General features: G+C 38.7%; 1 protein-coding gene across 1 annotated transcript; it reads left to right on the top strand.

Moving 5' to 3' along the window:
* Positions 1–5,585: 5,585 nt before the first annotated feature.
* On the top strand, positions 5,586–15,857 carry LOC127533148 (collagen alpha-1(XVII) chain-like). The gene is made up of 4 exons (XM_051945520.1): positions 5,586–5,938; positions 12,175–12,248; positions 14,676–14,723; positions 15,604–15,857. The coding sequence occupies exons 2-4, from the start codon at positions 12,185–12,187 to the stop codon at positions 15,855–15,857; spliced, it is 366 nt and encodes a 121-aa protein (XP_051801480.1). The 5' UTR covers positions 5,586–5,938; positions 12,175–12,184.
* The last annotated feature ends 979 nt before the right edge of the window (positions 15,858–16,836 follow it).

The raw sequence follows: 16,836 nt of genomic DNA, 5'->3' as shown, positions 1-16,836 counted from the left end.
AACATCAAATAGAAGTTTGTGGGTTGTTGTAGCATTATTAAATATGTCATACTACTACTAGTAACAATAATAAATTAAAAAATAAAAAATAATAAGAGGAATTCATATTGCGACATTCGGAGTGCAAAAGTAAACTTTATTTTGGCGTTGTGTATTACTGCAATATATCAAATTATTGGATTGTTGTCACACTAAAGCAACAACAACAATAATAATATGATCAATAATAATAAAATCAAATGGAAAAGCAGAAATAGGAGCATATACAACATAAATGTATATTACAGGTCATGTTTGACCACCTGGTTCAGTATGAAAAGCATTAATCCATTAATAACTATAACATCAACATGCTGATGCTAATACTGCATACACCATTTTCTAAAACTGTGGATAATTATTGATAAGTTGTGACTTGATTTAATGTAATAGAGAGAAGAAGTTAGATATCGATGAGAGTGTTTTAGTCTCTCAAAACAGTTTGGATAATATCTTGTTAAAAGAAGAGATGTAAATTAGAGATAAGTATAGAAAAGTATAAAGTTGTTTCATATATTTAGCTATGAACAAATCTTTTCGCTGTTCACCAGTGGATGTACTAACAACTAATATTGAATGTCTTTGACGCTGAAGAAATCCAATAAATCAAGGGATTCTCAGGCAAGTTCTGAGTGATTCTACTTCCTGCCCAGTTACTCTGTTGTGCATCTTCTTGTAATTATGAAAAGAACAGTCTCAAAATTAGAATCAGGAATTGAACTGTACATTAAGATCGTATAATTAAGCCTCTGAGTAGTAAATAGCAAAAGTTGGCAGACTTAACTTTTCAAATTTTAAACAAATAGAGGCTAAAAACGAGGCAGAGGAGCAGCTCAGAACTCGCCTGAGAATTCTTCTGTTTTTAAATTTTCTTCAGTACCAAAGAAATTCAGAGACAAATGCCAGCATGTTCAACGATATAACAAAAAACACTGTTGATAATCAATTCGGCCAATTTTATTTACTTCTATGTGAACAATTTGTGTGCTACAGTCCATGTTACTCACCTGTGAAGTCCTTATATTTCCCCGTGTATCTGAAATATGCGTAAGATCCGATCATGCTCCAGATGCCAATAGCGTAGACAGCAGAAACTCGTGTGTTCCACTTTATCGCCTCGCTTAACTTCATGGCTGCTCTGAAAAACGGCCTGTTTTATATATTTACATAAAATTATTTACTTCGTGACTGCGTAAAGGTCGCCTCCATGACAGTTAACCCGGAAGTACTACCCAAAACCTCCGGGGCGTGGCCAAGAAATGTACTTCATGTTTTAAAATTTGCTTGTGGTTTCTGTTCATTTTATTTGTGTACGTTTATATTTTATATGCAAAAGAGACAATGCAATCAAGCTGCATTTTCTTTTGATTCGAAACAAAAACCAAACCCCAAAAAATACTGGGACACTGTAAAAATGTAACTGTGACTGTTTCTTACATGTGTAAATAATACATATGTATGTTTTACATGTAAAACGTGAATCTATATTTGTAAAATGACCGACATACATAGAAATAGATATTTTCTTTTTTTAAATTGAAATTGTAAAGATTTTTTTAAAAAAAAAAGCTGGATATTTATGTACACTGACAGTCAATAGAAACTTTGAGACCATATTTTTCAACATAATTTTTATTTTGAAGCCCGAAACTGGATTTTCTTAATATGAATCATTTGTTTAGCATATTGGCATACAGAAACAAAAATCTAAAGTTTCAAGGATGATTTCAAAATAAAGAATTTCACAAAAGAAAACGGCACCTGCCAAACACAAAGTCACAACAGTCAATACCGAGTATGGCCTCCATTTGCTTGGATGCAGGCAGCAATCCGTCGGCGCATGCTTTGGACCAGGCTTCTGATTGTGGGTTGGGAACAGCCCATACGCCTGGCTACATCACTGTAGCTCAAACCGGCCTCCACCATACCCAGTGCCCGGAGACGACGTTCATGTGATAGACGCGGTATGATGCTGTTCACTGGACTAACAATGGTGGCCTTTTTTGGGCCTTTATATAGGCCTTCAAAACCCATTCTCAAATTGTGCAGATACTCACTGAGTATTGCTTGGTGTGTATTTGGTTCACTTTTGCAAAGTGACCAACCCATGTGCAATGAATCATGACAAAATGACAACTCATCATTATCTCAACTACCAGGGCACTAGATCATCAGTAAATCCACAATGAATAATTACAACCTCCCTACAAGTAGAATTCTGGGTACATTTCTACCTCAAAGTTTCCATTGACTGTCAGTATATTTAGTAAGGTTTTTGTTGTTCAAAGTTATATTAATTAGAAAAACTATGAAAATAGGAAGGACACTGTAAGATGTTTATTAATGATTGTTTTTTAAAATAAATATATACATTTACATATATGCTAATAGAAATACATATAAGCTCATAATAAACATATTTTCATATTTATGTCATGTATATGTATGTTTTATGTATAAAACATGAAGACATATGACTGGATATATATGCAAAATTCAATTCAATTAAAAGAACTTTATTTTTCTGATAGGAACTTCATTTGTGTCAGAGCATCTGTGTGTATACTGTACATGCAATTCACGTACAAAACAACATAACATACATATTGGCACATATGTAAATTCAGGTGGCAGTTTATAAGAGACACCCTGCTGAAAAATGAACACAGGTGTTTCTGCTGCGTAGCCTGTAATCATCTGACATGATAAAAAATTTGACAAAGGAATAATAGAAACAGAAGTCAGTAAAATGCAGTACAGCTTATAAACAAACAGAGGAACAACCAAGGTCAAAGAGATTCCTGCGATATGTTTAAAAGGCCCAAATATTAAAATAGTTTTTTTATTGTGAAGCATAAAATAAGAAGACAGACTGACTCTGTGCCAGGTTACAAATCAAGCCTGTCTGGATGAAATGTTTTTTGTGCAGAATAAAAGACAAAAGTTTCCACTATCTATTATCACGTTTGACACAAAAAGCATAAAATCAACACCCTGAATCATGTCAGAACATGTCAGAACTCCACACAACTAAGCATCTAGAAGATGAGATGTTGAAAACAAGCCAAATCTGCAACTAAATTCCCCTGAAAGAGAACTTCATGTTGGTTCTTGACTCACACATGAACACGTGAAACAACATTAATGAAGAAATTCCACATAAGGACATGAACTGACTTCAAACTTGCAGGCTATGTAGAGCAGAGCAGAGAACGGGTAAATAAAAATGTAAGTTTCAAAGTATCTATAGTATGAGGAGTCATTTTTTTTATTATTTCTGTGATTCTGAATGAGCTCTTTCTCATTCTTCATGATTGTTCTGTTTCCATAGAGGTGTGGGACTTAATACTGCAGTGAAAATGAAGCCACAGCGAAGAAAAATGTGACAGAAGAAAGAAAAGAAGAGTTCCGCACCTGCACACTGAAACAGCTATAATGTGCTTACTTTGACAGAAATATAGAATATAATCAGATAGATCTTTTAAAAACAGCTCTGGGAGGATATTTTTCAGACACCTGTGTGAATATTCCCTCCTCATTCACGTTGTATTAAAAATGGTTTCAGACGTGTTTGAGGAAATAAAAGAAACAAACATGAAAAATCACACATCTGTCATCAGTTATTGATTTAAGTCTTCAAACATCCGCTTAAATACAGACAGCAGCAGGATGTCGGTTCTAGTCCTGCTGGATCGGAGTGCTGCGTTTGACACGGTCGACCACAATATACTACTTAACCGACTGGAGAACTGAATGGGACTATCCAGCACAGTACTCAACTGGTTCAAATCTTACCTAAAGAATAGGAATTACTTTGTGTCTATAGGTAACTTCACATCTGAGCAGACAGTAATTACATGTGGAATTCCCCAAGGTTCCATTCTGGGGCCTCTTCTGTTTAACATCTATATGCTCCCACCGGTTCAGATTATTGAAAATAATAATGTAAGTTACCATAGCTATGCAGATGACACGCAGATCTACATTACAATGTCCCCAGGAGACCATGGTCCTATACAGGTGCTGGAAAAGTGTATTGAACAGATAAATGAGTGGCTGTGTCAGAACTTTCTTCAGTTAAATAAAGACAAAACTGAGGTAATGGTTTTTGGAGCCAAGAAAGGGCGAATAAAAGTGAGCCTAGAGCTTCAGTCTCTACAGTTAAAAACTGGAGACCAGGCCAGAGATCTGGGTGTGGTGATGGACTCAGAAGTCAGCTTTGGAAAACACATTAAAGCAGTTACAAAGTCGGCTTACTATCACTTAAAAAATCTCAAGAATTAAAGGGCTGATGTCTCAGCAGGACCTGGAAAAGCTAGTCCATGCATTTATTTTCAGTCGGCTTGATTACTGTAACAGTATCTTCCCAGGTCTACCTAAAAAAACACTCAAACAACTGCAGCAGATTCAAAAATCTGTTGCTCGAGTCCTCACTAAAACCAAGAAAAGAGATCATATCACTCCAGTTTTAAAGTCTTTACACTGGCTTCCTGTCACTCAGAGGGTAGATTTTAAAGTCCTGCTGGTCTACAAAGCTTTAAATGGTCTAGGACCAAAATACATCAGGGACCTCCTGACTCAGTACGAACCACCCAGACCACTCAGGTCATCTGGATCAGGTCTTCTAGTAGTTCCTAGAGTAAAAAACAAACACGGAGAAGCTGTATTCAGCTTCTATGCCCCATATATATGGAACAAACTCCCAGAAAACTGTAGATCAGCTGAAACTCTCAGCACATTTAAATCCATTCTGAAGACGTACCTGTTCTCAGCTGCTTTTGATTAAATTATTTTAAATCAGTTACTTTTAACTGTTATTTTAACTCTTATTTTATGACAGTTATTTTAAACAGCCCTTGTTTTCTGACTTCTGTTTTTGATCTTTTTACTGTTCTGACATTTTTTTAAATGATTTCATAAATGTTTTCTTTTGTTTTTCTTATAATAATTGTCATCTTCTGTGTTAATGTCTTTGTAAAGCACTTTGAATCGTCTCATTGTTGAAATGTGCTATATAAATAAATTTGCCTTGCCTTGCTTTGCCTATAGTTTGACCACTAAGACAAAATCCCCACAAAGCCTTGATAGTATTTGGTTTCACTTTTGTACAGTAGGTGGAAGTTGTGATGAATTTTCTGTCTTTATATAAAGTTAATGTCTCTATATTATGCAGAAAAGGACAAAATAAGTGAACATAAAATTGCTTGAGCCAATGGAAATCTCCACATGTTGTAGATAAAGCATGTTTCTGCTGCACTGAGCTTGAATACAAAGTGTTGTGGGAAAGTTCAGTGTGCGAGTCAGGCTTCACTGAAACTCTAAGACCCAAAGCATGTAAGCACAACACCAACTTACACAAAGGAGAACTGTTTTTATGATGTATTTAAAGAAATTGCTTCACACAAGCTCTATAATTCCAACAGTCTGCTTGTGTTTGTTGATTTTTACAAGAATAAAAGTCTGGAAAAGTTTTCCTTTCACTGAATTCAACATTTTTCCTCACATTATTTGAATAGATTGGCCTCCCAGAGCTTTTAATGGCTTTTAATGACAGCAACAAACAAAACTAATTAGTACTACAGTGATGAAACACAAATCCAAAGCCCATTTACGATCCTAATACCAATGTGATATATTCCCCTTCATTCACTGGGCCTGGGGCTATTTTTCCTGTATGTCTAACCAGGAAGCCTGTCATGGGTTGAAGTAACTACCCCTCTAACTCTGTTGGAACTTGTCGACTGACGCCAATTCATAAACGCTCCGGGTGCAAGTAAGTATCAGGTAGCTGCACGTTGTGATCCTCCAGCACCTGGAGCTCCTCGTTTTCTTCATTTCTGTGTCTCCGCTGGGGGAGATGAGAAGGGGAAGGATTGTTTTTGTACAAATGATCTAAAAGGTAAAGTGAAAATTGAGTTTATCAGCTTAAAAACTGCTTTAAAAAAACACCTGCAAATGTATGTTTGTATGATTCATGCTTGCTGCTGGTCCACCTGTGCATTTATTGAGATTCAGCAATTAAAAGGCAGAAAATTACAGTAATAGCTACAATAACAGCAGCCTGTGGGTGAAATTTATTAAGCAGTGAGAATGGAAATGGAAGTATAGCAAAAATGTGTTTAGAGAATTATTTTAACCACAAAGTATTGTTTGAAAATTACTTTTAAAATACGCGAAACTTCACTGATCCCTCATGGGACAACTGGGAAGTTATAATGAATGATTAATTACAAGAATGCATTTAAAAAACAAAATTAGGGGATTGATAGCATGTCTGCAAGGGGCAATGTCTGCAGCATAGTGATTAAGCTTTATATATAAAAAAACAAAACTGTGTGATATAGTTCACATGTTTGCACAAATATGTCCTCTAACATGTTGAAACTTCTGTAAATTGTGCATGTAAGCATGGCAGGAAAATGTGGGAATTTCTGTTTGTTTATTGGACACTGTGTGCAGCTGTGTGGGAGGTTTGTGGGTAGGAATGAGTTAAACTGCTGGCAGCTACATTCTGTCTCTCTGAATACCCAGACTCTCCTGTAAGATCCAGCTAATATTTCCAGAACGACACCTCAAGCAGATTATTGCAAGTCTAAACTAGCAGATTCAAATCTTACCTAAAGATGTCAGGAATGTGGAGTGGAGAACCCAAGCACAGGCACAAATAGACAGGCAGCCGGGTATAATAATAATAATAATAATAATAATAATAATAATAATAAAAGGGTTTATTAATCAAAAATGCTACAAACTGAAAACGGGACTGAAGTGACTAGAAGGGAACTAAACAGTGGTAAACGGCAGAGCTAAAAACAGATACACACACAAGGGGAAACTAATAACTAAGGTGAAAACAAACTAAAGTCCATACCAACTGCTGAGTCCAAAAAGGGGTAAATTCAAAAGGGGAGCAAAGCGAAGAAGTCCAAAAACTGATGTAATCCAGAGAAGGGAACGCGGGGGAGCAGCATCAGTGACAAGGTGTGTGTCCAACAACAAGTCAGCGAAGAACTGAGGGAAAGGCAGGGCTTAAATAGCAGAGAGGAGGACCCGGTGAATGGAATTGAACTGATTGGATCAGCTGACAGTAATCAGAGGACCGGGTGCAGCAGACAGGGGGAGCCAGAAAAACAAGTCAACACGGGAGGAAAAAATGGGAAAAGGAACAAAAAGGCAGCAACTGAGGCAGAATCCTGACAAAAGAATAGGAATTACTTTGTGTCTATAGGTAACTTCCCATCTGAGCAGACAGTAATTACATGTGGAGCTCCCCAAGGTTCCATTCTGGGGCCTGCTTAAAAAAAAAACACCTGCAAATGTATGTTTGTATGATTCATGCTTGCTGCTGGTCCACCTGTGCATTTATTGAGATTCAGCAATTAAAAGGCAGAAAATTACAGTAATAGCTACAATAACAGCAGCCTGTGGGTGTAATTTATTTAGCAGCGAGAATGGAAATGGAAGTGTAGCAAAAATGTGTTTAGAGAATGATTTTAACCACAAAGTATTGTTCGAAAATTAGGCTACTTTTAAAATATGCAAAATTTCACTGATTCCTCATGGGACAACTGGGAAGTTATAATAAATGATTAATTACAAGAATGCATTTAAAAAACAAAATTAGGGGATTGATAGCATGTCTGCAAGGGGCAATGTCTGCAGCATAGTGATTAAGCTTTATATAAAAAAAACAAAAAGCTGTGTGATATAGTTTACATGTTTGCACAAATATGTCCCCAAACATGTTGATACTTCTGTAAATTGTGCATGTAAGCATGGCAGGAAAATGTGGGAATTTCTGTTTGTTTATTGGACACTGTGTGCAGCTGTGTGGGAGGTTTGTGGGTAGGAATGAGTTAAACTGCTGGCAGCTACATTCTGTCTCTCTGAATACCCAGACTCTCCTGTAAGATCCAGCTAATATTTCCAGAACGACACCTCAAGCAGATTATTGCAAGTCTAAACTTCATGCACGCATCTCTGAGTGTCCTTTTGTTTTTGTTTTTAGATTGCTACTTACACCTAAAGGTAAAAAAAATGTAAAGTTTATCCTATTTTGGTGCTTCCACAAGGAGGTTTTAGGCAGCACCAAACAGAAAACCATCAGCCAAAATGATGAAAATAGAGAACAGAAACAGCAATACAATTATTTACTAATGTTTTGTTAATCGGGCTGCAATTTACTCAAGGGCAGTAATTACACTGCTCAAAAAAATTAAAGGAACACTTTTTAATCTAAGTATTGCATCAAATCAGTCAAACATGTGGGATACCGATCTGGTCATGTAAGTAATAGAGGGGGTTTTTAGTCAGTTTCAGCTGCTTTGGTGTTCATGAAATTAACAACAGGTGCACTAGAGGAGTAACAATAAGACAACCCCTAAAACAGGAATGAATTTATCAGTGAAGGCCGCTGGCATTTTTTTCCCTTCCTAATGTTTTCTGACTGTTTTTCAATAGTTTTGCATTTGGCTAGGGTCCCTGTCACTACTGATAGCATGAGGCGATACCTGGACCCTACAGAGGTTGCAGAGGCAGCCTAACTCCTCCACGATGGCACATCAATATGTGCCATTGCCAGAAGGTTTGCTGTTTCTGCCAGCACAGTCTCAAGAGCATGGAGGAGGTTCCAGGAGTTACTCGAGGAGAGCTGGACAGGACAGCAGAAGGTCCTCAACCCATCAGCAGGACAGGTATCTGCTCCTTTGTGCATGGAGGACCAGGATGAGCACAGCCAGAGCCCTACAAAATGACCTCCAGCAGACCACTGGTGTGAATGTCTCTGACCAAACAATCAGAAAGAGATGTAATGAGAGTGGTCTGAGGGTCTGACATCCTCTAGTGGCCCCTGTGCTCGCTGACCGGCACTGTGGAGCTCGGTTGACATTTGCCATAGAACACAGGAATTGGTAGGTTTGCCAATGGTGCCCTTTGCTTTTCACAGATGAGAGCAGGTTCATCGTGACCACATGTCACAGATATGGAAAGGTCTGGAGAAGCCATGGAAAATGTTATGCTACCTATAGCATGGTTTAGCATGACCGGTTTGGTGGTGAGTCAGTGATGGTCTGAGGAGGCATATCCATTGAGGGATGCACAGACCTCTACAGGCTGGACAATGGCATTCTGACTGCCTTTAGGTATCAGGATGAAAGCCTTGGATCCATTGTCAGACCCTACACTGGTGCAATGCTCTTGGGTTCCTTGTGGTGCACGACAATGCCTGGCCTCATGTAGCAAGAAAATTCATGCAGTTCCTGGAGGATAAAGGAATTGACACCATTGACTGGCCCCAATACTCACCTGACCTGAATCCAATACAATGCCTTTGGAACATTATGTTTAGTTCCATCTGACACCATCAGGTTGCTCCTCAGACTGTCCAGGAGCTCAGTGACGCCCTGGTTCAGATCTGGGAGGAGATACCCCAGGACACCATCCATCATCTCATGAAGAGCATCTCCTGATATTGTCAGGCTGCAAACAAGCACATGGAGGTCATAAAAACTACTGAGTACCGTTTTGAGTTGGTGGCAACAAATTTCAGAAAATGGACCAGTCTGCCACATCAGTTTTTCACTTTGATTTTGGGGTGTCTTGAATTTAGCCCTCCTGGGGGTTGATAATTTTCATTTCCATCAAACAATGTGGCATCGTTTCATTCCTAACACATTATCCAGTCCATATCAATGCTAATATCCAGTTTGTTTTTCCTCACATTGAAATATGATGTGTTTTCAAAGTGTTCCTTTAATTTTTTTGAGCAGTGTATTTTTGTTAATGAAATGGTCAGAAATGCAAAAAAAATGTATGAATTTCTGTCAAATAGGGAAAAACAGACTTAGTGGTTTGTTGCTTTTAACTTCAAAAGACTCATTCTGAGCCAGAAAAAAAAAACTGGAACATGTAACTAACTCCACATACTTTAGATGATTAGATGATATTTCAGTCTCAGTTTATGCATTCATTCCCTTACAGAAGCCTGACGTCATAGGGTTAGTTTGAGTTGGACAATTTTTCTCTATTAAAGACAGAAGGTAGCAACCACTGTTTGTCTTTAATGCTAGTACATAACATGAATATCTGGTTTCAAAGAATTTGACAGAAAATGTTTAATTCACTTCATGAACTGATCTTGTATTGGATCATGGTCTCTTCTGTTGTATGTGATGTGCTTTTTTATTGTGGAAATAAAGAAAACCATCAGAGTAATAACAGCCTCAGGATCATGCTGAATGCTAAAATGTAATGTAACAGTAACAGATTAGACTCATAAAGTCAGTAAACTGTGATAGATATGAGCACTTTGCTATCATTAGCCAACATTAACCACCTAGAAGTTCAGTTCACTGAATAAAATAACATTAAATAAGAAAATATGCAGTTACAATAAAGCTGCTGTGTTTATTTCATGGAGAAACACTGCTTAATTCTGTGTTTTATCACACTTTAATTGTAATTTATTGACTTTTCAAGCTCCAAACATTATTTTGATGAGATGTACTGACATAATTATGTTGCATCAACTTATTATTTTGCGTATTTAAAACTCAAATTTCTGTGTTAGTTGTTCAAAACTTAATTAAAAGTTGAGGCAGCTTAATGACAACTTAATTTTTCTTCACCTTTAGTTTAAAATTTCAAATCTCCTGCTTTATCTTAACATACCCGAACAATTTCACACAATTAAGACAGCTAATTAAAATACCTTTGATTGTAGAATAAAAGCTAACTCCTCTAACTCAGTGCAGTTTGTTGGTTGAACATAATTTCATTAAAAGCTACCTCAATTTCTTTGTTGAGCTCGAACTTTGTCTTTTAGAGCGTAAAGTTTCATCGTTTTATGTTTCTTAATGGCTCTGCTGTGTGCAAGTGAACATGCCACAGAATTAAGCTCGATTTTAATCACTGATTATTTTACTTTTCCATTTATAGAAGAACAAAATTGATCGTTCCTCTTTTAAAACCTATGTAGCATCTCAGTAATCTGGCAAAACTGTGTGACTGACTGACATGTAGATGTAGATTTAGAGTTTTACAGTTCTAAATGTTGCCAGAGGCCCAAATGGACAATCTGTGCCTGCAGGCTAAATCCTTTCTCCTGTTTCTGTCTTAGTACTTCTTTTTTTTCTGTCAGCAATGTATGATTTGTTGGATTGAATGTGCGCCCTCTACTGGTGGGGCAATTACGGACACTGCAGATACATAATGAGCTCCTGTGTGGCCACAGATTATTCCACAAATAAAAATTTAAGAGATGTGTCTGCATGTGCTTTACTGATACTGCCTTTAAAAGGTTATATTGTTGATTGCAGTGTCAGATGTGAAAGTTTTATGTGGTTTTCTACCTGGATTCCTCTTTTGTTTGACATCATTATCAAGATCTTGCGAGATGCCTCTTCTGTCAGAATCTGTACACCAACACCTTGAGGAATTCAGTGTTTTCGGTCCTTCTGTGTGACTGCTGGGAAGATATTTAATGCCATGAGTGAATTCTCAGACCTGCTTCAGCTGTGGAGTTTTGCTTTTATGCTCTCTGTTCAAAGGAAAGCCACATTTATCAGGTGCACAAAGGGCTGCATCCCTTTCTGTGGAGCTTCAGGTGAACACTTTGAATCGATGGGATGCTGGATTCTAAAGAGCCTTTTCAACCAGAGATGCGGCTACAAAGGAGAGAAATATGACCACAGAAATATGTGTGCAAATACTGCCTCAGGGAGCAATAATGTTCAAGTTCAGTGTAATGAAAATCCGCTTTTTGTAGCAGCGTTGGCCTTTCATACGGTGTAATACACCATTGCATGTGGGTAGCAGAAACACTGAACTAGAAAAGTGAACTTCTAGGTGATTAATGTCCAAAAACAGTTTATAGATGCAACTCTCTCGCAGCTCCAGAGTCCAGGTTCAGGTCTAAAGGTGACTGAATGTTTACTAAATCCTGTCTTAAGGCATATTTTTTATAAATGTAGCTTCTCATCTGGCAGCTAGTCCTATTTTTAATCTTATTGTATGCTTTTAGTTCATTGTTCTTGGGATTTTCTTTTATTTTCTGATGTTGTTTTTGTTCTGCTGCCTATGGAAAAGCACTTGTCTGAAAGGTTCCCTACAAATTATATTATTATCCTGTTCTTGCAGTGAGCGTTGGATGGACAATCTAACTACAGTCAAGCCGGTCAGTTCAGGAGTACGAGGTGGAGAAAGAAGCAAAGGTGAGTCCGTTCACCAAAACCACAAATAAGGATCAAATTTTAAAGGGATTTTTGCGTCCACCCTCATACCAATAATACATTTCCATAAGACTTTGCAGAAAATAGCATGCAGAAAATGATATATTTTTATTTAATGACGGAATTTTTCTTTGCAGTGGTCACAAAATCAGTGACTACTGTTCCCTCTAAGCTGCGAGCGCGTGCAATTGCGCACTCCTGACAGTCTCAGCGCATAGAAAATCTGCGTTGCGCACAAAAAAAATCCGACCTAAACTGAAAATAAAATAAATTCATAACAATTCCTTCTGCGCTATTTTTCAGTGTGAGTCAGTGGGTGACCAGTCCTTATGTGCAGCCGCCTTAACCGGCTGCTACAGCGCGCTAGCGTATCTAGTCTTCTATATATATATCTATGCTTCTCTGTGTGTCCAGTCCTATGGTCCTGTCGCGGGTTGCCTGCTCTGCGCGTTTAAAAATGTCTACACCCGTAACTCCACCACGTCCAAAGAAGCAAAAACGTTTGAGTGGGAAGACTCGAACCCCTGGCAGTGGGTACAAGAAAAACTGTGTTTTCTGTTGCTCATGCACTGGCTGAAGTAAGGCAGCATCAGGAGACAAACATGTAAGAAACATGAGAATAGAGAGAACCCAACCAGCAGGTCACAGTTTATCATCCCCAATCATCTCCTGAAGTCCATATGGTAAGGGACATCATGATGAGATAAGCTGGATTTCCGACAGTATATGTTAGGTATAGGTATGTGAATTTACCAGATTATGCTTATGATCACGCTGATTTGGCCATAGACTCTACAGTATTTTAGTCCCTCAATAAGCTCTATTTAAATGTTTTTTAGTTTTCAGTAAACATTTATTTAATAGCCTATATGTGATCAATAAATGGCCTTTGCCTATCTAAAGAAAAACTCACTCAAAACTCTGATATGTTAACAGTACTAAATAAATAAATATGTGCATACAAACATAAATGAGTTAATACATTAACCGTATTAAGATAAGATTTAGATATAGATGAAAAAATATCTGTAGAGAATTTCTTTTTACAGTATTCTGCATTCAGTTGTTTATGTTTTTGCAGAATCCAGTATTGCACACTGGTTGGTCATTACATTTTATGGTTTCACTTTTTAAAATGATACCACTTCTTTTCAGACATAACCTGTTATCATAAAACAATACAAAACTATTAGTCCCGTGTTAGAAAGCACTTAAAGCTTTAAGTATGGCGAAATGCTTTTTTTCAAAATTAAATATTCCACTCCTTGGGTGGTAGTGGCCCCAAGTTCTGTAAAGTTCTGTGCTTGCACTAGGGAAAATTTGTCTCTCGCCACTGTAGCTAAAGTGCTAGAATTTTGTTTCGTCACATTTTTTCAGTATCTGTACTGCGGAGCGCGAAGTTGTGGACAAAAGACAAGACAGTTGAGGACATCATTTTGGGCTTTGGGAAATACTGATACAATATATTTTTCACCCTTTTCTGACAGTTTATAGAACAAATAATTTATCACTCAATTGAGAAAGTAATGGACAGATTCAAAAACAATTAAATGACCAATTACTTGCCAGCCAAATAGCAGCTGAAGGCCTGAATAGCAAAAATACAGGAAGAGAACGCATGGGTTAACAAGTTGGGATGCACAAGGACCAGGGGATTGGGGATGAGGGAAGTGTGTGTGTGTGTGTGTGTGTGTGTGTGTGTGTGTGTGTGTGTGTGTGTGTGTGTGCGCGCGCGCAGGGCTTAAAGTGAAAAATAATCCTGAGCCTGAACTTTTTTGCTTTTGGGTGGGGGTCGGGGCACAATCTCGCTAACTAATAATAAATGAAGATATCTGAGACTACAGATTATAGTAATACAATAATGGTCAGTAGGTGGTGGTAGGTGCTCTATCTGACTACAACATGGTGCAAATATATTGTTTAACAACCAATCAGTAAAAGACATGGAAAAGGACATTGATTCACTTTTAACAATATGTAAACAACTATGTAAACAATTACAGTGCAAAAAAAAACTAAATAAAAATAGGAGAAAACTATAGTTCAGTTCAAAATAATAACAAAACAAGATTAAAGTGCTCTAAGAACTGGTCACTTAAATAATCAGAAATAAATAGGAAAACTGAAAATGAGCAAATACAGTTTACTACAGAAAACTACAGTTCAATTAAAATAAATTGACAGTGCTACAAGAACTAGTAATCTGAATCTTTTTTTCCCTCCCGTATCTATTTCTTCTTTCTTTTTGACATCTTGTTCCTTAGTGAAAAAATTTGAGAACCACTGCCTCCAGTGGTTCTCAATTTTTTTTTTTTGTCAGGCCCAGGCATAAAGGATCAGTGTAACTTGTAGGTTGTTATCAGTGAAAGTCATCAAACCGACTGATTGATTTGATTTGCTTTTTTTCAGAGAGTGAGATCAGAGCGAGGCTGCAGAGTGCGTCTCCTACTTCAAGCTGTGAGTAAAAACCGTGGTCACATTTTCATACACTGCCTGTCCAAAAAAAAGTCGGCACCTGGATTTAACTAAGCAAATAGGTAAGAGCCTTCCACTGGATAATTACTGCAGTAATGAATATGTTTGTTGCCACAGTGAATGTGTCTCTTTCTCAGACCTAAAGGTGGTCCAATGAAAGTGTGTGCAACTTTTTTTTGGACAGGCAGTGCCAACACGGTCTCACGGGGATTCGTGAAACTGTCACGTCAGTTTTTGTTTCGGTTTCGTGCGCACCAACACGATGTCGTCATGTTTTTCGTGCCGCTCACCACGAGCGAAACCCGCTGTGGTAATCACATCTGAAAATGGTTTATACCGGCGGATTCATGACGATCTAAGCTGTCCATCGGCGTTTGCGGCCGCCGCTGCGGCCGCCGCTGCAGCCGCCGGACATTCTTCAGATGATGTCTGGTGGCCACAATGGCGGCCGCGGCGGCAGCCGCAAAAGCCGATGGACAGCTTAGATCGTCATGAATCCGCCGAATTTGCATAGGAATTTAAAGAATGTCCGGCGGCCGCAGCGGCGGCTGCAGCGGCCACCGCAAACGCCGATGGACAGCTTAGATCGTCATGAATCCGCCGGTATAAACCACTTTCAGATGTGATTACCACAGCGGGTTTCGCTCGTGGTGAGCGGCACGAAAAACATGACGACATCGTGTTGGTGCGCACGAAACCGAAACAAAAACTGACGTGACAGTTTCACGAATCCCCGTGAGACCGGGCTGGCAGTGCACATCACAATGTAAGATTCAACAGTTTGACTTGTTGTGTTGATGCATAAATGAAACACTGCAGCATTGGTGGTCCTCTGGATGATTTTTACTGTTTCCTCTTCCAGGGACGGAGCTGGACGATGTGAAGCGTCTCCTCAGAGGGAATCGATCCGTCCCCACTCAGTCCCCCAACAACACGCTGCCCATCCCCAAGAAGGCCAGCTTGGAGACCAAGACCCTGTCTGAGAGCTCCAGCACAGGTTCAACGATTAAAAATCAACAAATGCTCCTCCAGAATAATAGCAGAATACTGGCAGCTGGGGTCACCCGTGTTTTACTGTATTGTCAGTGTAATAGTTGTAATTTACTTAAACAGTGACCACCATTCATAAGCAAACTTCGCTGTCTTTCTGTACTGACAAACCTCATATTAATCCAACCTAGGGCTGCAACAACGAATCGATAAAATCGATAATAATCGATTATTAAAAGCGTTGGCAACGAATTGCATTATCGATTCGTTGTGTCACGTGATTTATACGTCACTCGCCTTGTCGCTGAGCCGTCAGAGTGGAGCAAGGTGGAGGCAGAGCAGAGGCGATGTTTTCAAAGGAAGAGTAAATTCAACAAATGAAACATGACTGACACGGAGAAAACAGTTTCTCAAAACAAAAAAACATCCCGCTTGTCCATTACATGTGATTTTCCCGCACGGCAACGCACGCATCTGAAAATCGCACGGATGGCGGATGGTCACGAGCGGACCACTATGTGGTCATGTGACCGCGCTTTCAGCTTGACCGTCTGACAGATGAGTGCGATAAACACAGCGGCTGGGCCGCAAACTTTCTGTATTATTTCGAAAACACTTAAGCAATAAATATTTCGGAAATCATTTGAAGATGAATAAGCTGCAGCAGCTGATGCTGTCCTTGTTTTAGTTCACCGAAGGCTAGTTTAGATGTTTGAGGACAGTAGAAGTCGAGTCTCATTTATGCAAATGAGCTGCAGGTAAACACACCAGATCGCAGCTGGAAAGGCACCGCAACCGGACCAGCATGCCACATGCGGTGTGTGTCATCTAGTGGACACACACTTTAAGTCACAACATTATCCTGCGTTTGTTCCACTTTAAAGTGAGGTAATGTAACGTCAGTAGCCTATTTCTGTTAGCTCGCCTGATGCTAGTGTAACCTTCCACTACTTTGTGCTGCTTGATGCGTAGAAAGCAAATCCAAGGGACAGGTAGGATGGAGCTCCAAGACAGTTTATTCTGCAATACATGGGATACAGACCAACAACTGAGCAGGCTGATCTCTGTTCGCTCCAGATCAGACATCAGAAAAACTGAGCAGATA

The sequence above is a fragment of the Acanthochromis polyacanthus genome, chromosome 3 (genome assembly GCF_021347895.1).
Source record: "Acanthochromis polyacanthus isolate Apoly-LR-REF ecotype Palm Island chromosome 3, KAUST_Apoly_ChrSc, whole genome shotgun sequence".
Lineage (NCBI taxonomy): Eukaryota > Metazoa > Chordata > Actinopteri > Pomacentridae > Acanthochromis > Acanthochromis polyacanthus.
This window is presented reverse-complemented; position numbering and strand designations above follow the sequence as displayed.

What these genes read in the sequence shown, in the direction of transcription:
- LOC127533148 (XM_051945520.1), top strand. Translation starts at nt 12,185, where the DNA reads ATGGACAATCTAACTACAGTCAAGCCGGTCAGTTCAGGAGTACGAGGT. An exon ending in AGGTGGAGAAAGAAGCAAAG is followed by an intron (nt 12,249 to 14,675) that starts GTGAGTCCGTTC and finishes GCTTTTTTTCAG; the next exon opens with AGAGTGAGATCAGAGCGAGG. An exon ending in TGCGTCTCCTACTTCAAGCT is followed by an intron (nt 14,724 to 15,603) that starts GTGAGTAAAAAC and finishes TTCCTCTTCCAG; the next exon opens with GGACGGAGCTGGACGATGTG.